We start from the raw sequence: 24,106 nt of genomic DNA on the forward strand, positions 1-24,106 counted from the left end.
TCAGTGCTGTACGCTTGGTCAAGTCTGTGCTGTACGCTGGATCTAGTCTGTGCTGTACGCTAGATCTAGTCTGTGCTGTACGCTAGATCTAGTCTGTGCTGTATGCTTGGTCTAGTCAGTGCTGTACGCTGGATCTAGTCTGTGCTGTACGCTTGGACTAGTCTGTGCTGTACGCTGGATCTAGTCTGTGCTGTACGCTTGGTCTAGTCTGTGCTGTACGCTGGATCTAGTCTGTGCTGTACGCTTGGTCAAGTCTGTGCTGTACGCTTGGTCTAGTCTGTGATGTACGCTGGATCTAGTCTGTGCTGTACGCTTGGTCAAGTCTGTGCTGTACGCTTGGTCAAGTCTGTGCTGTACGCTAGATCTAGTCTGTGCTGTACGCTTGGTCAAGTCTGTGCTGTACGCTGGATCTAGTCTGTGCTGTACGCTTGGTCAAGTCTGTGCTGTACGCTTGGTCAAGTCTGTGCTGTACGCTTGATCTAGTCTGTGCTGTACGCTAGATCTAGTCTGTGCTGTACGCTTGGTCAAGTCTGTGCTGTACGCTTGGTCAAGTCTGTGCTGTACGCTTGGTCAAGTCTGTGCTGTACGCTGGATCTAGTCTGTGCTGTACGCTTGGTCAAGTCTGTGCTGTACGCTTGGTCAAGTCAGTGCTGTACGCTTGGTCAAGTCTGTGCTGTACGCTTGATCTAGTCTGTGCTGTACGCTTAGACTAGTCTGTGCTGTACGCTTGATCTAGTCTGTGCTGTACGCTTGGTCTAGTCTGTGCTGTACGCTTGGACTAGTCTGTGCTGTACGCTTGATCTAGTCTGTGCTGTACGCTTGGTCAAGTCTGTGCTGTACGCTGGATCTAGTCTGTGCTGTACGCTTGGTCAAGTCTGTGCTGTACGCTTGGTCTAGTCTGTGATGTACGCTGGATCTAGTCTGTGCTGTACGCTTGGTCAAGTCTGTGCTGTACGCTTGGTCAAGTCTGTGCTGTACGCTTGGTCAAGTCTGTGCTGTACGCTGGATCTAGTCTGTGCTGTACGCTAGATCTAGTCTGTGCTGTACGCTGGATCTAGTCTGTGCTGTACGCTTGATCTAGTCTGTGCTGTACGCTTGGTCTAGTCTGTGCTGTACGCTGGATCTAGTCTGTGCTGTACGCTTGGTCAAGTCTGTGCTGTACGCTTGGTCAAGTCTGTGCTGTACGCTTGGTCAAGTCTGTGCTGTACGCTAGATCTAGTCTGTGCTGTACGCTTGGTCAAGTCTGTGCTGTACGCTGGATCTAGTCTGTGCTGTACGCTTGGTCAAGTCTGTGCTGTACGCTTGGTCAAGTCTGTGCTGTACGCTTGATCTAGTCTGTGCTGTACGCTAGATCTAGTCTGTGCTGTACGCTTGGTCAAGTCTGTGCTGTACGCTTGGTCAAGTCTGTGCTGTACGCTTGGTCAAGTCTGTGCTGTACGCTGGATCTAGTCTGTGCTGTACGCTTGATCTAGTCTGTGCTGTACGCTTGGTCAAGTCTGTGCTGTACGCTGGATCTAGTCTGTGCTGTACGCTTGGTCAAGTCTGTGCTGTACGCTTGGTCTAGTCTGTGATGTACGCTGGATCTAGTCTGTGCTGTACGCTTGGTCAAGTCTGTGCTGTACGCTTGGTCAAGTCTGTGCTGTACGCTGGATCTAGTCTGTGCTGTACGCTAGATCTAGTCTGTGCTGTACGCTGGATCTAGTCTGTGCTGTACGCTTGATCTAGTCTGTGCTGTACGCTTGGTCTAGTCTGTGCTGTACGCTGGATCTAGTCTGTGCTGTACGCTTGGTCAAGTCTGTGCTGTACGCTTGGTCAAGTCTGTGCTGTACGCTTGGTCAAGTCTGTGCTGTACGCTTGGTCAAGTCTGTGCTGTACGCTGGATCTAGTCTGTGCTGTACGCTTGGTCTAGTCTGTGCTGTAAGCTTGGTCAAGTCTGTGCTGTACGCTTGGTCAAGTCTGTGCTGTACGCTTGGTCAAGTCAGTGCTGTACGCTTGGTCAAGTCTGTGCTGTACGCTGGATCTAGTCTGTGCTGTACGCTAGATCTAGTCTGTGCTGTACGCTAGATCTAGTCTGTGCTGTATGCTTGGTCTAGTCAGTGCTGTACGCTGGATCTAGTCTGTGCTGTACGCTTGGACTAGTCTGTGCTGTACGCTGGATCTAGTCTGTGCTGTACGCTTGGTCTAGTCTGTGCTGTACGCTGGATCTAGTCTGTGCTGTACGCTTGGTCTAGTCTGTGCTGTACGCTGGATCTAGTCTGTGCTGTACGCTAGATCTAGTCTGTGCTGTACGCTTGGTCAAGTCTGTGCTGTACGCTTGGTCAAGTCTGTGCTGTACGCTTGGTCAAGTCTGTGCTGTACGCTTGGTCAAGTCTGTGCTGTACGCTGGATCTAGTCTGTGCTGTACGCTTGATCTAGTCTGTGCTGTACGCTTGGACTAGTCTGTGCTGTACGCTTGATCTAGTCTGTGCTGTACGCTTGGTCTAGTCTGTGCTGTACGCTTGGTCAAGTCTGTGCTGTACGCTTGGTCAAGTCTGTGCTGTACGCTTGGTCTAGTCTGTGATGTACGCTGGATCTAGTCTGTGCTGTACGCTTGGTCTAGTCTGTGCTGTACGCTTGGTCTAGTCTGTGATGTACGCTGGATCTAGTCTGTGCTGTACGCTTGGTCAAGTCTGTGCTGTACGCTTGGTCTAGTCTGTGATGTACGCTGGATCTAGTCTGTGCTGTACGCTTGGTCTAGTCTGTGCTGTACGCTTGGTCTAGTCTGTGATGTACGCTGGATCTAGTCTGCGCTGTACGCTTGGTCTAGTCAGTGCATAACGCTTAATCTTGTCTGAGCACTAAGACTGACATTACCGGTGCAGTACGCTTGACGTTGAAATTGTTTCTGAATCAATAACATTTTCAAAAACAAGTAACGTAGAATGCAAGTGGACCATACCACTTTGATGCTCTGAAAACAACTACTCACTCCGATAAACCAAAGGGATCTATAATTGATACAAACAGAACAAACCCATGAAGAAATTTGCCAAAAGTATTTTGTTAATATATTCAATGTTATTTTGTCATGGAATTACTTGTAATCTTATGAGAGTGAATGTTGTTTAATGCCGCAGTCAACAATAATCAGGCAACCTCACGGCGACATGTCAAACATCGAGGTTGGACCAGATATAAAGAGATTTAAAACACTAACTACGTCCCACGACATGGGGGCACATTGGCATAGTCAGCCAAGTTACGGGCCTGATCAGCAGATCCCCCCTAGTCGTCTCCTACGACCGGCAATAAAGTAGAAGAACCTATTCTAACCCCGGTCACCACGGAGCTCATGAGTCAGAGCTGCATAATGGGTAATCCACATAGCAAAGGTTGAGTCACCGGTGGAGTGAATGTTAATATTCTGTGCCAGATTTTAAAACAAATCTCCAATTTTAAAAAAACCCAGAAGATTACAACCTTGAGTTTTAAAAGATTACTTCAAGCAACGACATGAAATTCAGCAGAATAGGTCGTATATGACGCACAATGCCAATTACACACAACCAACCGTTGTTGTAGACCTTCCTGAAGTGGACATTGTAGGAGAGCACTAAAGTAAGACAGCACTAAAACTAAGTTAGTTTCACTATAAAATAATGTCCCTAACGGATATTTAAACATAATTACATCATTCAACATAATACTGTCCGCTTAATGTCGTATTACATGACATAGCCTTCATATGGTTAATATAATCAAGTGGTTTCATTTTCAGGTGAGCGCTTCCTCAATGCCTGCATTAGTCACGATATGGCTGAAATATTGCCGATGTGACTAGAAATACTCCCTCACTCGCTCACTCAATGCCTGCGCAGCATTATTTGGGTTGTCACCGACCCACCCCTGACGACAACACACAGACACTCACATAGATACAGACAGACACACACATGCACTGACAGACACAGACACACACAGAGAACACACACACAGACACTCACGCAGACACATACACTCACATTCACTCACATAGACACAAACACTCACACAGACACACACACACACACACACATTCCCACATTCGCACAGAGAACACACAGCCACAGACACTCACACAGCCACACAAACACACAAAAGCACACACACACACACATACATACACATACACACATACATATACACACTCACACTTATCAAGCACTGGTTATTAGATTGTCAGCTGTAGTTGTTTCAATCAACTCAAGGGTGTTTCAAAACATTTCCATCCAGACATCCAATCTGCTAGTTTTAATAATACTTATAATAATAATGATACACAATTATCATGGTTATGTAACACAAACACACACGCACGTACGCATACAAGTTCACGTACAGACATTCACACACAGAGACACAGACACGGACACACACACACACGTACAGACAGACACATACACACACACGTACAGACAGACACACACAGAGACACAGACACGGACACACACACACACGTACAGACAGACACATACACACACGTACAGACAGAGAGACACAGACACACACACACGTACAGACAGACACACACAGAGACACGGACACACACACACGTACGTACAGACAGACACACACACACGTACAGACAGACAGACAGACACACACACACACACACAACCAGACCTTTCACTCCTTCACCACCTGCAGACCTACACGTTCCGCCGGTTAGCTTTTAGTACTTTCCCATTGACTGCATTGTTAATACATTAGTCTGACACCCGCCGTGCCCTGTGACTGATCTTGGTGAAATATGACCTCCCTCTGAGCTAGGATCACCTTCACTTATGCAATTTTCACTTAGCTGGGTATCCACCTTATAACTGGAGCTCTCATGTCACAGTGATACGTTGCTCAATATGACATAAATAGAAAAGTTACGAAGAAGGACATAATACTAATGTGTTGTAGTTTTCTTCGTTGTGTATCGTGTTTGTGATAATGGATAAGATATCACGTCCAGATGGCCGTGTAACATGTCCCGCTGTTTAAGAATGTGGGGGGGGGGGGGGGGGGGGGGGGGGGTTGGGTTGGTTGGGATGGGTTAGGGGGGGGTGACGATTGGCCCCTGTGTGATGCAGCCGTTCAGTACTGATGAAACAGGAACAGTGCCGTATCGCACGTATACATGTTTACTTACATGGTGATATTATCGATTCTCGTTTCAATGACAACAGTACATAATGATCATATTTCTGTCTCAATTTTCTGCTTTAACTTGCATTTTATTTAAACGGGCCTCACATACACGATAATCAAATTATCAATCAGGAAGTTGGGTAAAATAAAACTACACAACATATTGTAAAAATCACCATTAAATTAAACTGGTCACATTGCCATGATAAATAAAACTATGAATCTGATAAATGGGTTACACAGAACACTATAATTATATATAATTATATATATAATAATATATTTAATAATATATATAATATAATATAATATACACACACGCAAACCCAGAACACTATATACAAACCCCCGCCTGTGCAATCCCCAACCCCAACCCCAACCCCAACCCCAACCCCTCCACACACGTCCTACCACAGACAGACATATGTCTCGCCCCTATGTCAATGGACTGTCTCTCTCCCTCTCTCTGTGTGTTGCATCATACAAGGGCAGAGTGACATCACCATACTTTGTTCCAAAACCGGGTTACGTGTTGTCTTGAATGACTCATGCCGCACCTTGCTGAGGACACACGCCACATTGATAAGCTGTAGCCGTGTAGTGTGACGATCGGGCAGACTGTCACGTACAACTCCCAGCTGCGGTACAGAGGCGGACATAATCAATCATTTCATATTACCGCTTGCAGTTAAATGTGTTAAATGTTCACATGGGCCTTTAATAATCATGCGAAAACCTTAACATATTTAAGTCTTGTTGAAGTTGAAGCGTTGACGAGAGAGGGATGCCATATACCGAAATCTTGGCTTCATGATAGGGTCAGAATCGTACAACGGTCTCCTTTTGAGCAGAGATTTCATATGATTATGTACCTGTGAAGATCCGGGGTAGAATAGGTCTTCAGCAACCCATGCTTGCCGTAAATGGTGACTATACTTGTCGTAAGAGGCGACTAACGGGATCGGGTGGTCAGGATCGCTGATTTGCTTGATGCATGACATCGTATCCCAATTGCGTAAATCGATTCTCATTGTGGTAATCACTGGAATGTCTTGTCCAGATTTGATTATTTACAGACCGCCGGTATGTAGCTGGAATATTGCTGGGTGCGGCGTTAAACAACAAACAAACAAACAAACATCATATGATTATGGAAAGGGTTTGGTCGCTTATTATAACTATATCCCGGAAGATTCAGGTGAAAAATATAATTTGTTGTCTAACGTATACTAAAAGTATATATCTTTCTCAAGATAATATTGACAAAAAAAAATTGTTTTAAACAAAAACATCATAATCTAAGGACGTGACATTTTTTAGGTACCTGTGTTCGGGTAGCAGTGTGTTATGATCTGCAACTATATAATATTAGAACAACAATTCAGTGTGACGACTAGAATTGTGAAATAGCTGCGTCAACATCAGGGTTATAATAAGAACACAGCAACACACGTTTCTCGTAAAAGGCGGCTATCCGGATCGGGTGGTGAGGCTCGCTGACTTGGTTGATACATGTCACCGTATCCCAATTGCGTGGATCGATGGTCATGATGTCATCACTGGATTGTCTGGTCCAGATTCGATTATTTATAGACCGCCGTCTTATAACTGGCTATTGCGGCGTGCGGCGTTAAACAACAAACAAACACATTTGTGAATACCAATCAGCCAAAATACACAAAGTAGATAGATACAAAGTTATATTTTATTATTTATGAGACGAAATAACAAGTTACGTGATATAATATTTATAATAACTTGTAATTTTGAATGTATAATCCTGTTATTTAACTCGAGTAAAATATTTCCAATTTTCACACTGATAGGGACTTTCATAACTAAATTCATAATAAATAATTGATATCCAACTGAACATACAAATAAAGTTGTATAACACACATAGCGAGACATTTGGCGAAGGAAAGGAGAACATGCTTTAACCATACTTCTGTTCTAGCAAGAGCTTTAAAGAAATACAGCACGTCTCAGTGATACAAACTCTCGTAATAATAATATCATAACAACAGATGTTTTACATATTTATCATCTGGTATTTCTGTGGAATAAATTGGCCCTAATCATAAATTATGCATACATCCTCATAATCATCATTTCGTTAATAAGCACAATACAGTCATATGTAATTTTGATAGAAATAAACTACTCCATTTAAATTGAAAAGGAGCCAATGTGAGATTGGCGATTCAGAACCTGAATCTGTGGAAATCTAGACTTGCTTCATTTAGATCTTCAGCATTACAGTAAGGGCTGGGTGGAAGGGAAAATAATAAGGTTCAGGGACTGTCAGACAGACTAGAACATAAAAGGCGTATTCTAAACGGAGCTACAATATGTTAACATATACACACGTGTACTCGATTCTATATCAGTTTAACAAATGAATTCTAAATTACATCTCTCCAAAGTCAGCACTTTTGAAAGGTGTACGATCTAACATGTCAGCTATATCGACATCGTAATCAAACCCATGCATACTAGCACTTCCGGAGCAAGGGCGCACTTCCGGTTTCAGCTAAGAGTTATCTGAATGATACATTTCTTTATCCATTTATTTAGATAACAAGATTTTAATAAATAACCGAATCATGTTTGACACGTTGTCCAACCTGAACATGTGATTAATTACATAATCCACAAAGGCACCGTTGTTGGATAACCAGCATTAGTACACCGACAGTCGATAAGTGCCGATTACTTGTACACCGCTTGTTTCCTTCAGCCAATCAGAAGCCTCCGTCGTACGTAGTGCGGTAACCAGGCAACCTGTATATAAGGAAGAGGGGACTGAGGGTTTAGGCAGAGATCTTGTGGACTTACTAGCTTCGTACCGACCTCTCTCAAACTCTCGCCATGGCTTCTGTTGAAGAACTCTGGGCAAAGCTCGATGGGGCTGCTGACTGCAAATCCCTTCTGAAAAACAATCTTACTAAGGAACGCTATGAAGCACTCAAGGATAAAAAGACGAAATTTGGAGGTACCCTCGCTGACTGCATCCGATCAGGTTGGTTGAATTCAATTGAAATAGAAATGAATCCTTAGCATTCCAACCCATGCAATAAAATACACCTTGGTGTGAATATATTTGAATGTATAATTATAAACTTGTGAAAGACTTAATATTCTGTTATAATGTTAATTATTGATTTTTTTTTCGAATGGATAGGTAGGTCGCGTGGTATCAGTGTGGAATTGGCTAGATTGGTAGTCGATAAACTTGATTTAGTTGCAGGGGTCATCCAAAAGGTGAAATCTCCTTAAATCTGTGTAGCGTTTAGTAAATTGGGAATCATATGTCATGTCTTTGATACGTCTTTCGTCCAGTAGCATTGCTCCCTCCTTTATTAATGCAGCTCCATACAATTCCAAGGTGATATGATAGTAGTAGTATATATAATCTCTATATAATCCATACCCCTACAGTTTCACCAACCCTTTGCAACCAGTGGGAGATATCCCACATTTCTTCCATATGAAATATCAATATTCTTCTGTGAACCCATATTCTCTGCAACGTTTGCAGCCAAGCATTCTGCACGTGTAGCACGAGGCATCGGCTGTCACACCGGTGTTAGCACGGTGTTATTTTCGGCGGCATCCATAGCGATGCCCGTATATAGACAGAGCAACCCACGCTGTGCTGCCGGCGAGTTTGCTTTCACTCATGCTCAGCTGGTAGACGCGACAGTGATCACCATATCTATTACTACAGATATCCATGTACGTTCTACGGAATCCATGTACTGTGCTCATCATGCATTGCCATTTATCATTAATGCTGACATAGGATTCCATGTCTACAAGTTTATAATTAGTAGCATGACAACCAACCTCGTTATGGACCGAAGGTCACTCGACATGTGATGAGCAAAGTAACTTGTACAGATATGCAAGATACCACTAGTGCACATGTACTTAAGAATATTCATGACAGGTTCGCTTTGATTCACAGATAGACTAAGATTTTGTTAAGAAATCTTTTTTTTAAAATATGTATCTAAAAATAGAAAATAAAATCCAAATGGAGCCTAAAACATTGCTTAATTTCAGGGCTGAGGCAATCTAGACTTGCCAAATCATTATATACGTGAGTCGGATTCCTTTGAATTAATTTTGTAGGGTCTAGTAGACCGACTAATGCACAGCATGACCTATGTTTTAACTGGACTTATGACATTCCCGCTGAAGTACGTTAATCCCTACGAATAAATAGCTCGGTACAATTGAGAGGCGTCAATTATCTTATAAGTCCTATCGAGCTCATGTCTCTGTAATGTTTTATGTATACTCTTAAAATAATAAGACTGAAGCTCACCTGGAAAACACCTCAGTGTACGTCCATCATTACCATGACCTTGAGGGCTTATTGGCTTAAGTGAGGGTCACTGTCTACCTCGAGTAAATCATATTGATTAGTTTGTTTTTTTAACGCCGCACTCTGCAAAATTCCAGCTATATGTCTTGACCAGATAATCCAGTGATTGTTATCACGAGCATCGATCTTCGCAATTGGGATACAATGATATGCATCAACCGAATCAGCGATCCTGATCACCCGATCCCGTTAGTCGCCTCTTACGACAAGCATAGTCGCCTTTTACGGCAAGCATGGGTTGCTGAAGACCTATTCTACCCCGGATCTTCACGGGTCTAAACCAGCGACAATAGTAGTATTCAACAATTTAATTCAGAAGGAATATAAAAGTTGCAAATGATCGGATTTAATGATACAGATGATCAGTCTAGTTTCTGCTTGTGAGTGATTGAGCGAATGTTGTTTGACGACGCATTTGGCAACATCCATGCTCTTTAAGCGGGGCCAGTAACAAGGGTTGATATCATGAACAACGATCCATATTATCGTGGTAAGATGATATACACAGAATAACAACAGTCCGATCCTCGTGTTAGCTTTAGGAAAAGCATAGGTACATGAATGATTCATTAGCAAGACTATGGGTAGATTGTTGCCTCACGTCACAGTAAATGTTCAGCTATTTCACGACTATCTCGACATAATCGGGTCAGAACATCCTTTTGCATATAAGATAAGATAAGATAATACCGTATTACCCGATTTGGGAATTTGGTTTATATTTAAGAAAAGCTCATAGATACATGTATCATAAATACAGTGAGTGAGGGAGTATGGTTTTACGCCGCTTTTAGCAATATTCCAGCAATATCGCGGCGGGGGACACCAGATATGGGCTTCACAGATTGTACCCATGTCGGGAATCGAACCCGGGTCTTCGGCGTGACGAGCTAACGCTTTAACCACAAGGCTATCCGACCGCCCCCATAAATACAGACACAAATACAGGATGACATGAATGAACATACAACGACGATAGCACGACGCATTAAAAAGGCATAATTTGAGTAATACAAGATGAAAAGCTACTTATGAATAAAAGTGTAAACCATGACTTCGAATTCTATTATAATAGTGGCCTTATTTTCCAGAAACACGATAAAGAGGTTAATACTTAAGTTAACATGGCAATAAACCAATACAAGATTGAGAGACGCTTAGTTTGATTATGCCCGTGCCGCGTTACGCCACACAATCAGCATGGTCACATATTCGGAAGCTGCGATTACACATCCTCTCGTAAATATAACATCATATATATAATTTCATTTTATTCTGTAATTCATGTGTTTGTGATTCTTTCAAAACTTGATGATTAATTCTTCAGGCTGTATGAACCTCGACAGCGGTGTCGGCATCTACGCCTGCGACCCCGACGCCTACACCGTCTTCGCCGGCGTCCTCGATGCTGTGATTAAGGAATATCATAAGGTTCCCGAGCTTAAGCACCCAGAGCCAGAAATGGGTGACCTTGACAAGTTGAACTTCGGAGACCTTGACCCATCTGGCGAATACATCGTTTCCACCCGCGTCCGTGTCGGCAGGAGCCATGACAGCTACGGCTTCCCACCCGTCCTCACCAAGCAGGTATGAAGTTAGGGGGCAACGTTATTTTTAGATATTTTAGGAGGATGGGGTGCCTGAGAATTGTCATCAGATGTTACCCACACTCATTAATCGTTGGATGCTAGATGTACAACAAAACCCCGGAACGTAATACAACTTGAATACTGGTGAAAACAGTGTTAAACAAAACTCAGTCACCCACACTAATGCTACAGTGTCTGTGTCTAACTGTTGGTACTGAAGGATTGTCTGTGGGTATTGAAGGATTGAGTATGTTTAAGTGCAGAGTATTGAAGGATTGTCTGTGTCTATATGTCGGTATTGAAGGATTGCCCATGTCGAAGTTTAGAGTATTAAAGGATTGTCTGTGTCTATCTGTGGATACTGAAGGATTGTCTGTGTCAAACTGTGGGTACTGAATGATAAACTTTTGCACCCCAGGAGCGTCTGAAGATGGAGGAGGACACCAAGGCCGCCTTCGAGAAGTTCTCTGGCGAGCTGGCCGGAAAGTACTTCCCTCTGGAGGGCATGTCCAAGGAGGACCAGAAACAGATGACCGAGGACCACTTTCTCTTCAAGGATGACGACAGGTGGGTACACCTGTTTACAGGAATAGGTCCATTGTAAATACCCCTCTCCCTTACAGAAGCCCTGGTGGAAAGAGGGAGATGCCTCTCGATGTGCGGCGGTTGTGTGGTTTGGGTGTGTACTCCATTCCTGATCCTTGCTTCCGGTAACAATGGATACCCCTCCTGTGTTTAGCTCTGAAAAGCACTGAGCCTATTGGTGTGTAGTTATGCACCCGTTCCTAACAATGCAAGGGGTGGTCGAGGGGAACATAAGTGTCAGCTCGTTACCTAGTTTCGATTCTTGCTACAATTGTCATTCCTGGCAAAGAATATTTAAAGCGACTTAAAGCTAAACGTACTCGTGCCATGGACACCGATTTTATAGAACAGATACATGTTAAAATTTTGGACATCGGCCCTTTGTATAAGATAGATGGACTGATATAAAGGTGGAGAAAGGATTTGTCTTTCTATGGGAGCTTTGATTGTTGATATATGAAGAACACCCGTTTGACGTACTTTGCGCATCTCATACCTATTAATGTTATTGTATATTAACTATTCTAGATTCTTGAGAGACGCCGGCGGCTACAACGACTGGTGCTCCGGCAGGGGCATCTTCTTCAACACCGCCAAGAACTTCCTTGTGTGGGTAAACGAGGAGGACCATCTCCGTCTCATCTCCATGCAGAAGGGTGGCGACTTGGCCGCAGTCTACAGGCGACTCGTCGTGGTAGGTCAAAATTCAACTCTTCTTCAAAGATTACGCGCGATCTGTGGATATTCCAGTTATATCGCGGCGTGTCAGCTTAATGGGGGAGGAAAGTACGCAGGTCTCAGACATTTACCACTTAGGTGAAACCCACGAGCACGGGTATGGTGCTGACAAACCTAGAAACATAATCGGGGCAAACCGGGATTCGAACCCACAATCATAGGTTTCTGGCGTGCCCAAGGGACGCAACTCTGCACAGCGAATCGCGGCGCCTTAGACGACTGGGCCACCCGTGCTCCCCGTTATGCCAGAAGTATTTGGCTATAACATGTAACTATTTAAGGAAAACGAACCGGCTTTGCATGAGCAAGATACGTTTTAAGCTCTGGTCCTGTTTTACAATTTTCCTGATTTTCTTTGCAGGCTATCAACACCATGACAGCCAGTGGTCTCTCATTCGCAAAACGTGACGGTCTCGGCTACCTGACATTCTGCCCCAGCAACTTGGGCACAGCTCTCCGTGCCTCCGTGCACATGAAGATCCCCAATCTGGCCGCCTCGCCTGAGTTCAAGTCATTCTGTGATAACCTTAACATCCAAGCTAGAGGTAAATCCTCCTTTAACTCTCGTCACAATTAAAGGATTATTTGTAATTCGATTTTTAATAAAGGATAAAAATAGTTCGATCACTCGGTAAAGTTTAATTGAATTCTAAGATTGAAAGACTGGGTTTTTTTTGTTGGCAGAATTTATCTCTCGAACTGATTACCCCGTTTTCATAACCTCTCCTTCTCCCGAGCCTCACAAATGAGAAGATTTAGAAATGTATTTACCTTTTATGTTATGGACCAAGTACATTTACATATAAGACGACCCGTGAAGATGCAGGGTAGAATAGGTCTTCAGCAACACATGCTTGCTGTAAAAAGCGACTATGCTTATCGTGAGAGGCGACTAACGGGATCGGGTGGTAAGGCTCGCTGCCTTGGTTGATGTATGTCATCGTATCCCAATTGCATAGATCGAGGCTTATGATGTCATCACTGGATTATCTGGTCCATACTTGATTATTTACACACCACCGTCATATATAGCTGGAATATTGCTGAGTGTGGCGTTAAACAACAAACAAACATATTAGACAACAACCACCACAGGCCACAGTGGTGTCAATAATAAAATGAAGGCACATTCTCTTAAAATGAATGGAACAACGAAATAGACATGTTTAGGACGGGAAATCAATGTTTAGAAGACTAACCCCCGATAATATATATTATTATTAATCTTTTTTCGATAATAAGACACAAGAATAAACATCAGCCACAACACCATTTCTCTTCTCCAGGTATCCATGGCGAGCACACCGAGAGTGTCGGTGGCGTGTACGATCTGTCCAACAAACGTCGGCTGGGCCTTACCGAGTACCAGGCTGTGGAGGAGATGCGCGTTGGCGTCGAGGCATGTCTTGCCAAGGAAAAAGAACTTGCCGCCGCAAAGAAGTAAACTACAAAAACTCTCACCCAGTCGTCCACTCAAGGCAGTATTGTGCAGCGAACTTGTAAATAATTCCACGTGTGTTTTAAGTTATTTGTGCCCACAGCTCGGAAATCACCATGGAAGCCAAAACATCTGAATCTACAGTTAGGGATACCTACCTTCTCCCAACCACTCGTTTTCTCTCCACGTGATTAGTTCATTGTAACTGGCTATGCAAGTCTTTGGCCTTCCCAACACGGGTGGACACTAGCCGGCCACTGTGAAAGGTCAAGAAACCAACGATGACCAGTGTTAGTGCTACCTAGTTCAGTGTGTATGTCAGACCGTCCAGTCAGCTTCCGGTGTCGACGGACGGACGGGTGGACAAGGCTCCATCTTGGTGTCTCCGCCTGGAGTAGGAGCTTATGGGGCTATTCCATAGTGTCCTGTGATATCAACGAGGATTATTGTATCTAAACCCTATTTTATGACCCCAGAATAAAAACACGAAGAGAAGTCTATAGTATGGTGTTTATGTTCACTGTAGAACCTTGCGTATCCGTAATCTTCGGATTAACGGCTGTCCGGACCAGGGAATGTATACAATGTTTTTTCTACAATGTTGATAATTTTTTAACGCCACATATACAGCAATAATACGGTTGGTATTAGCCAACCTCCCCACTGCAACACGAAGATATGGACACAAAATGAGCACCGCACCTGCCATCAGTCTATGTCGATATGGGCCCAGAAACAGCGTCCTCTCTACAGGTATATTCAGTTGGTTTGTTGTTTTACGCCGCATTCAGCAATATTCCAGCTATATGACGGCGGTCTGTAAATAATCGAGTCTGGACCAGACAATCCAGTGATTGACATCATGAGCATCGATCCACGCAGTTAGGATCGATGACATGCATCAACCAAGTCAGCGAGCCTGACCACCCGATCCCGTTAGTCTCCTTTTACGACAAGCATAGTCGCCTTTTACTGCAAGCATGGGTTTTTGAAGACCTATTCTACCCCGGAATCTTCACGGGTCGATATTCACTACGGGATCGACGCGGCGCCCACTTTCAACGAACATGACGCTACAAGACAAAAACGATGTGTACAGTTGCTTTAAAATAGCTATGTACTTTCCTGGACATACTGCATAAGATATTGTGACCAAATTACACTCTTTCCTGTCCTCAATTCCTCTAAACAACCTCAGTGTCATAAATGGGACAAAGCTATTACATAATTATCATCCATCATCCTGGATCGGGAGGACACACAAGCAGTGCGGAAAATATTCAACACAACTTCTTAATTCTCAAAAAGTAAAATATTTGAAAATAACATCTTTTGCTCTCCGTATTTTTTTCATTAGGACCTTCAAGCTAAGTTTTGATATATCGTATAATCTAAAAACCAAAAATTCCTCACGTGCATAAGATATGCCCAGAAGGCATAAACATGACTCGGTGTGTGCGTAAGCTCCTTACAGCGTCCAAACACTCGATGTACTGTTTAAAGTTAATGTTACAAGTTCTTGTGGATTTACATCAAAGTTGTTTGCGCCAATTCCCCCTCGCTTCCCGGTTCAAGCATCTCAAGGAAACCCGGTCACTAACAAACATATTGTGTTTACAATTACTTTGTTTGTTTGTTGTTTCACGCCGCACTCAGCAATATTCCAGCTATATGACGGTGGTCTGAAAAATAATCGAGTCTGGACCAGGCAATCCGGTAATTGACATCATAAGCATCGATCCACAATAGGTATACGATGACATGCATCAACCAAGTCGGCGAGCCTGACCACCCGATCCCGTTAGTCGCCTCTTACGAAAAGTATAGTCGCCTATCACGGCAAGCATGGGTTGCTGAAGACCTATTCTACCCCGGATCTTCACAGGTCGTTTACAATTAGTAACAAAACATAAATGTTAGCGATCGAAACTATTTTTTTATGATTTTCGACAAAAGAAAATGTTTACCAAGTGACTGAAAATACTTTAAATGCTATCTTTATTACATATTAAATTATGTATAAAATTAAATCTTTCCACCGGAACGAGAAACGAAAATATTTACATGATCGGGCCCATACGGGTTCTCCCTGCGTTTGACCTTTCCTCTGCCGTTAAAAACAACCACCTGCAAACATTTATAACTAAGCCTATTAAAAGTGTTACACTCCACACAGTCGCTAATCGCCCCATAACTCACCCAGACTTATCTTTATGAGCTGTGTTAAGTGGAGTCAGTTTAGAGGACATCGTACGCGAGTTTGACTGGGGGTGGCAACTGGATTTAAAGAATGACATTTTCTTGATCAAATAACTGTTATATGTTACATTTTTCGGAAAAAAGGAAACCGAGAAACACACAACTTGGAGAAATAACATATTTCTATCTCGTCCAACCAAAAGACGTTAAAAGATGGTACTTGTTGTTACCCTGTCTAGGGGTTCGGCATTAAGGGACTAAAACAAGGACTGGTCGGCTCGGAGTCAGTATACTTTGTCTGAGTGGAGTATTCATGTTAAACTGCGGCATGGTATCTCAGTGAGCTAGCACTTTAAATCGGCATCAGTCCGGACTAGTACAAGCAGCCACACAAACACACACACGTACATGCACGTCGCTATATAAGTGCAATAATCTTGGACGCGACGTTAAACCCCATTTCACCTCACCTATCTCGTCCACAAATGAAATAAGGAGAAAGCAGCTTTTCACATTTTTCAGTATCCAATTACGGAACCGGAGATAGAATGATTGTTCAGTGTCTATATAGGTTACATACACTGACATCATACCTAAGCTTCTCAGTAGGTCAGTCAATAGCTTCATCCTTGACCCGGTAGTAGGCTAGCCCTTTAGGTCACGAGATGGCGCCCGGATGAAACTGCGTCTGACAGTAGTTTATTTGTAAATAAGGAAGGATGCATTCATGACTCAGTACAGTCGCTTTTAATGATACTTCCCAGTCACATTACGGCGAGTGACACAACAAATTGGCTTAACGCATGTGATGGACTGAATCCTGGTCTCTAGCGTGACAAGCCAACGCTTTAACTACTAGCTAGGCTACCCCACCCCTCAACCCGATGGGAACCTGCTTTACTAAAGTGTATGACCTGCTGAAACTCCACTATGCCTGTAATGCTTATGTTTGTTTGTTTTATCACCAATGCCACTGTACAGGGTTGTGTCCCTTACACATGTCAGGATCTACTGATTGTGGCTTCGAATCCAAGGTTCTGTCAGTTTATGAACCTTGGTTTAATAAAACATGTTGTAGCATTTTGTTCTTGATTTGAATCGGTAAACGGCGTTCAAAGGAGCTTAGTCCAACTGTTGGTTTTGCAAATTACGGAATAATATTAGACTAAACATCATACTAACTGTAAAGGGCTGTCATAGCCACCTTGGCACTATTAGATAGCTTTGTGGACTGTCGTAAGCCTATGTTACGATATGAGAGTTACCATCACCTTGGCACTATTAGATCGCTTTGTGGACTGTCGTAAACCTATGTTACGGTATGAGAGTTACCATCACCTTGGCACTATTAGATAGCTTTGTGGACTGTCGTAAGCCTATGTTACGGTATGAGAGTTACCATCACCTTGTCACTATAAGGTCGCTTTGTGGACTGTCGTAAGCCTATGTTACGATATGAGAGTTACCATCACCTTGGCACTATTAGATCGCTTTGTGGACTGTCGTAAACCTATGTTACGGTATGAGAGTTACCATCACCTTGTCACTATAAGGTCGCTTTGTGGACTGTCGTAAACCTATGTTACGGTATGAGGGTTGCGATCACCTTGGTACTACTAGATCGCTTTGTGGACTGTCGTAAGCCTATGTTACGATATGAGAGTTACCATCACCTTGGCACTATTAGATCGCTTTGTGGACTGTCGTAAGCCTATGTTACGGTATGAGAGTTACCATCACCTTGGCACTATTAGATCGCTTTGTGGACTGTCGTAAACCTATGTTACGGTATGAGAGTTACCATCACCCTGTCACTATAAGGTCGCTTTGTGGACTGTCGTAAACCTATGTTACGGTATGAGGGTTGCGATCACCTTGGTACTACTAGATCGCTTTGTGGACTGTCGTAAGCCTATGTTACGATATGAGAGTTACCATCACCTTGGCACTATTAGATCGCTTTGTGGACTGTCGTAAGCCTATGTTACGGTATGAGAGTTACCATCACCCTGTCACCAGAAGGTCGCTTTGCTTTGTGGACTGTCGTAAGCCTATGTTACGGTATGAGAGTTACCATCACCTTGGTACTACTAGATCGCTTTGTGGACTGTCGTAAGCCTATGTTACGGTATGAGAGTTATCATCACCTTGGCACTATTAGATAGCTTTGTGGACTGTCGTAAGCCTATGTTACGGAATGAGAGTTACCATCACCTTGGCACTATTAGATCGCTTTGTGGACTGTCGTAAACCTATGTTACGGTATGAGAGTTACCATCACCTTGGCACTATTAGATCGCTTTGTGGACTGTCGTAAGCCTATGTTACGGTATGAGAGTTAGCATCACCTTGTCACTATAAGGTCGCTTTGTGGACTGTCGTAAACCTATGTTACGGTATGAGGGTTGCGATCACCTTGGTACTACTAGATCGCTTTGTGGACTGTCGTAAGCCTATGTTACGGTATGAGAGTTACCATCACCTTGGCACTATTAGATCGCTTTGTGGACTGTCGTAAGCCTATGTTACGGTATGAGAGTTACCATCACCTTGTCACTATAAGGTCGCTTTGTGGACTGTCGTAAACCTATGTTACGGTATGAGGGTTGCGATCACCTTGGTACTACTAGATCGCTTTGTGGACTGTCGTAAGCCTATGTTACGGTATGAGAGTTACCATCACCTTGGCACTATTAGATCGCTTTGTGGACTGTCGTAAGCCTATGTTACGGTATGAGAGTTACCATCACCTTGTCACTATAAGGTCGCTTTGTGGACTGTCGTAAACCTATGTTACGGTATGAGGGTTGCGATCACCTTGGTACTACTAGATTGCTTTGTGGACTGTCGTAAGCCTATGTTACGGTATGAGAGTTACCATCACCTTGGCACTATTAGATCGCTTTGTGGACTGTCGTAAGCCTATGTTACGGTATGAGAGTTATCATCACCTTGGCACTATTAGATCGCTTTGTGGACTGTCGTAAGCCTATGTTACGGTATGAGAGTTACCATCACCTTGTCACTATAAGGTCGCTTTGTGGACTGTCGTGAGCCTATGTTACGGTATGAGAGTTACCATCACCTTGTCACTATAAGGTCGCTTTGTGGACTGTCGTAAGCCTATGTTACGGTATGAGAGTTACCATCACCTTGTCACTATAAGGTCGCTTTGTGGACTGTCGTAAGCCTATGTTACGGTATGAGAGTTACCATCACCTTGTCACTATAAGGTCGCTTTGTGGACTGTCGTAAGCCTATGTTACGGTATGAGAGTTACCATCACCCTGTCACTATAAGGTCGCTTTGTGGACTGTCGTAAGCCTATGTTACGGTATGAGAGTTACCATCACCTTGGCACTACTAGATCGCTTTGTGGACTGTCGTAAGCCTATGTTACGGTATGAGAGTTACCATCACCTTGTCACTATAAGGTCGCTTTGTGGACTGTCGTAAGCCTATGTTACGGTATGAGAGTTATCATCACCTTGGCACTATTAGATCGCTTTGTGGACTGTCGTAAGCCTATGTTACGGTATGAGAGTTACCATCACCTTGTCACTATAAGGTCGCTTTGTGGACTGTCGTAAGCCTATGTTACGGTATGAGAGTAACCATCACCTTGGCACTACTAGATCGCTTTGTGGACTGTCGTAAGCCTATGTTACGGTATGAGAGTTACCATCACCTTGTCACTATAAGGTCGCTTTGTGGACTGTCGTAAACCTATGTAACGGTATGAGGGTTGCGATCACCTTGGTACTACTAGATCGCTTTGTGGACTGTCGTAAGCCTATGTTACGGTATGAGAGTTACCATCACCTTGGCACTATTAGATCGCTTTGTGGACTGTCGTAAACCTATGTTAAAGGATTCTTAAAAGGTTTTTACACATGCTTTATATTCACTATTAATGAATACTTAGATATATATGTTACACACTCAAGGCAGTTTGAAACATTAACACTTCGTTATATAGCTTGAATTTGCAATCTAAAACGGACGATCATCGAAAGCATTTGGCGATTACGTAAGATAATGAGGTAGCCAGTCACGTGATCGTGTGACGTCATACCGGACAGTTGTAGCATCAAAACACACAAGTTGCGCAATGGTGCCGCGCCGAATCGCTCTCGGAATTTTCTTTTATCTTCACCCATAATTCGACCCACAAGGTCAAAAATGGATTTGGAAGGTCTACCCCATACAGATACTGACATAGAAGTACAACCTTTTCAATTTGACCCAATTTCTGGCAGCAAGAACGACCAGAATACTGACGACGATTCCAGCAGTTCACAAGAAAGCAGTGACGATCCCGATCTCGACGATGTTTTGAATAGGCCTCACACAGACTGGTATGCTAGTAATTAGCGTGCCATATATTCAGGAAAACAGATTAAATATGGAATCAATCTTTCAGCTGTCACGGTAAAATGTGTAGTCACAATTACCGCAATGTTAGACCAATAATAATATGCGAAGCCACGCCTATATATATGTGACAGTAAATGCTCAAATCGCGAGTTACAAGTTAATCGGTTCAAAATAATATGTCAGACTTTTCACCTTAATTATTAAATGTGTTATAAAACTTCTTCTGGCTAAATATACCCAACAGAAGGATCGAATATGGGGATCAACCTTTCTGTGAAATACCATTACGTACGTCAGTCAATACACGTACTAGCACAGTACCCTAAATTCGTTAGTGTAACATTATCAATGTTGCCGGTGCATCGAAGTTCAATTTTATAACACATTCAATTTCTATAGCTATTGGTAAGCTGTTGTGATAGTTATTGTGGAATATAAATTTTCAAAAATGGAACACATGACATGTTAAATAATTATGAATTTTTATAGTGTGAATTTTAAAAGTGTGCCATAAATAAGAAATACGTGAAATTCTTTTAATTTTAGGGAACTGTACCATAAAGAAATTGATAGGTTTGCATTATTTATGTATTATTAGCTATAACATAATTTTGTTGATAGGTGTGACTGTGGCAACTGTTTGCCTATGTCATCCCGACCTGAGTCGAAATGTTGCCACTTTTATGCTGGGGTGAGAGAGAAACCTTTGGATTGCATCACTCAACATGAAGGATTCTCAGTAAATTTCACCAACATACACGTCCTACAGTTGGCTCTCCTTGAATTTGTGAGCTTGGCTGGCCCACTAGACGATAACGAACCAATTCATAAGTATGTTTCTTCTTAACCGCTGACAATTACTATAGTAAATGTAGCTGCATCGATTAAAATTGACATATCCTTATCATTGTAATCCATCAAATATTCTCCTAAACTGTCAGCAAGTGAAAAAGAAATATTCTTCAATGCCTTACAGTAATCATGAGTAGTATAGAACGGGTCCGCAGGAGCCTTTTTTGGTTGATCCGGTTGATCCAGGCGCTGCGTACTATTGTGAACCATTTGTAAAGAATTATTCAGCCCTGTCCCGACTTGCATAGTTGATGTTTCAATGCTAGCTTTTCCATTTAACGCGATGACAAATAAGCCCTACGGTTTGAGTTTTAACCGTGTAACATGATGTGCACAGTTTTACTTCAGAACGTGCTATTTTGAAAATAGATAGAAAACTGATAAGTACATGTACCCGTGTGACGGCACAAAGCTAGGTTTGTTGGGAAAGTGATGGAAGCAATCTATAGGACATTTTCATGTTTACAATACTCACCCTTAATTCGAAGAGAGAACAGAGTTTATCATGGAAAATTGTTTGATGAACTCGCCCGCACACATGTCTATAGGGTTATGTTCGCCCGAACTGTAAACAGTGACACATTGATAACAGGAAGGGTGTGTGGAATGCACTCGTCCTTGTAAGGGTAAAATACGCGTTTAAACTCACCGACTTTTTTAGATGTATTGGTATCAGTGAGTGAGTGAATTTAGTTTTACGCCACACTCGGCATTATTCTAGCTCTAGGACGGTGGTCTGTCAATAAACGAGCTTGGACCAGAAAATCCAGTGATCAACAGCATGAGCAGCGATCTGTGCAACTAGGAACCGATGGCACGTGTCATCCGAGTCGGCGAGACTGACCAACCGATCCCCGTCAGTCGCCGATAAGCATGGGTTACTGAAGGTCGATTCTATAACCCGGGACCTTCACGGGTGTAGTATGACGAAGACTATATACTAATATGCCAAAAACTGAGAAAAAAAACAAACAGTTCATTCGTATCATTTATTGATTCGAGTCAATCGGTTCCATACAAAGCCGTAATATACGAATGGACAATAGTATTCACTCTGGAACATTATGACTACGTGACTACCTCGTTGTTGCGCGCTAAACGTAAACGACACTGCTAGCTTCCTGATTTTGTAGTCTTATCTATTTTGTCTATAATTTTTTTTTTTCTATACAGGTTGTCAAACGTTCATGGTGTACAACGTGTAGACCGTACAAGATGAATTTGATCCAGCTAGACGTACATTTTTTTGTGTGCCTACATTACCCGGCGTATATCGTGTTGACATAACCCGTCTCTAATGTGGTATGATGTACTTTCAACACACATCCTGTATTCATCAAACCAGGTCGCACGCTCTAGCGAGCGCGGGTTAAACGACGAGGCCACGTGAGTTGTCAAGCGCGCTCAATTCAAACTGGGCTGCTTGTCTATTCAGAGCAGCACGCTATACATTTAGCTCTATTCAAAACCCTTTACTTTTGTTTTCTTATGAATTCTTTTCTGCCGTATAAACACACACCTTTCATTCCCCACCCTTTCCCGACGCGTCCTATCCGATCACGTGACTTGGATCAACCAATCACCTTCGCATCCGCCTGGATCAACCGGATCAAACAAAAAAGGTTCCTGCGGACCCGTTCTATACTACTATCATGGTAATATATAACATGAATAAAGTGTGATCAGTTCCAAAGAAAGACCTGCAATCAAATTAAGGAACAACTAGAACAAAACTGAAGGTGTAAATAATTTATTTGCATACTACTTTTTAACATAATGTTAAAAAATTGATCAATTAAAACAATATCTAGACTAACACCACAAAGACATGTTGGATTAATAACAGAAGTGAAGTAGCAATAAATTATGTTTGTCTGTTTAACGACACACTCAGCAATATTCCAGATATATAACGGCAGTCAGTAGATAATCGAGTCTGCACCAGACAATTCAGTGATTGACATCATGAGAATCGATCCATGCAGTTGGGATACGATGACATGCATCAACCAAGTCAGCTGTGTCTGCGGGCTTGTCTACTCTCTACTCTCATTTGCATAGAAACTACCTTGAACTAGATCATCTGCCATATCTTTCAACATATAGATAGGCATACCATCACGATAGAACCTTCTTCTGATAATAAAGATTTCTTCAATCCATTTTTCTAGATAGTCTCTTTGAAATTGATGTCTCAAATGAGAGAGTCTCACTTAATCGCCCACTTTAAATTTAAAGGGTTTCTTCACTGACTTCTGTTTGATTTCAGCTTTCGATTTGACTGGCTTTATCAAAGTGTCAATGTATTGTTCCTTCCATACTAAAGCTTCATGAGTCAGATTAATATCTGAGGGTGATCTTTCATTCAATGATCTGTGAGGTCTGTGGTTATAATCCCGGACGAGATCAAGGCCTTAATGACCGCATCCAGTGTTTTATTTTTAAGGGGCGTGTAAATACATTTATAGCTATGAGTAAGTATTTCACAACGTCATTGTCCGAGGCAATATCAGCAAAGTCAATATCCCATCGAGCATTGAGGCCTGAAGCCACCACTCTGTTCCGCTTGAGCTTGTATCTTAAAGGTCGCTGAAGCGAATAGGCATCTCGGTATGTCAACCACTTCTTTATGTGATGCAAACTAATATCAAATTTCCCCTCCTTTTTCGCAATGTGATACAACTTAGCAGGGCCAGAAAAGGAGGCTGGGTGTTTGGGATTCAAATAAATACTAGACAAATATGCTTTCCATCCGTCAGCAGGCATGGTTACACGTGAAAT

The 24,106-nt window shown here is 42.7% G+C and overlaps 1 protein-coding gene across 1 annotated transcript in view; it reads left to right on the forward strand.

Annotated features, from left to right (window-relative positions):
* Nucleotides 1-7,962: 7,962 nt before the first annotated feature.
* Nucleotides 7,963-24,106, forward strand: part of LOC124127656 (taurocyamine kinase-like) — a 29,982-nt gene continuing 13,838 nt past the window's right edge. The window contains exons 1-6 of the mRNA XM_048384330.1: nucleotides 7,963-8,176; nucleotides 10,875-11,134; nucleotides 11,555-11,703; nucleotides 12,250-12,415; nucleotides 12,821-13,004; nucleotides 13,746-13,900. Of these exons, the coding sequence (XP_048240287.1) occupies nucleotides 8,026-8,176; nucleotides 10,875-11,134; nucleotides 11,555-11,703; nucleotides 12,250-12,415; nucleotides 12,821-13,004; nucleotides 13,746-13,900 (1,065 nt within the window). The 5' untranslated portion in view covers nucleotides 7,963-8,025. The remainder of the gene's footprint in view (nucleotides 8,177-10,874; nucleotides 11,135-11,554; nucleotides 11,704-12,249; nucleotides 12,416-12,820; nucleotides 13,005-13,745; nucleotides 13,901-24,106) is intronic.

Source organism: Haliotis rufescens, unplaced genomic scaffold (assembly GCF_023055435.1).
Source record: "Haliotis rufescens isolate VD_foot unplaced genomic scaffold, xgHalRufe1.0.p SCAF_5, whole genome shotgun sequence".
Classification (NCBI taxonomy): domain Eukaryota; kingdom Metazoa; phylum Mollusca; class Gastropoda; order Lepetellida; family Haliotidae; genus Haliotis; species Haliotis rufescens.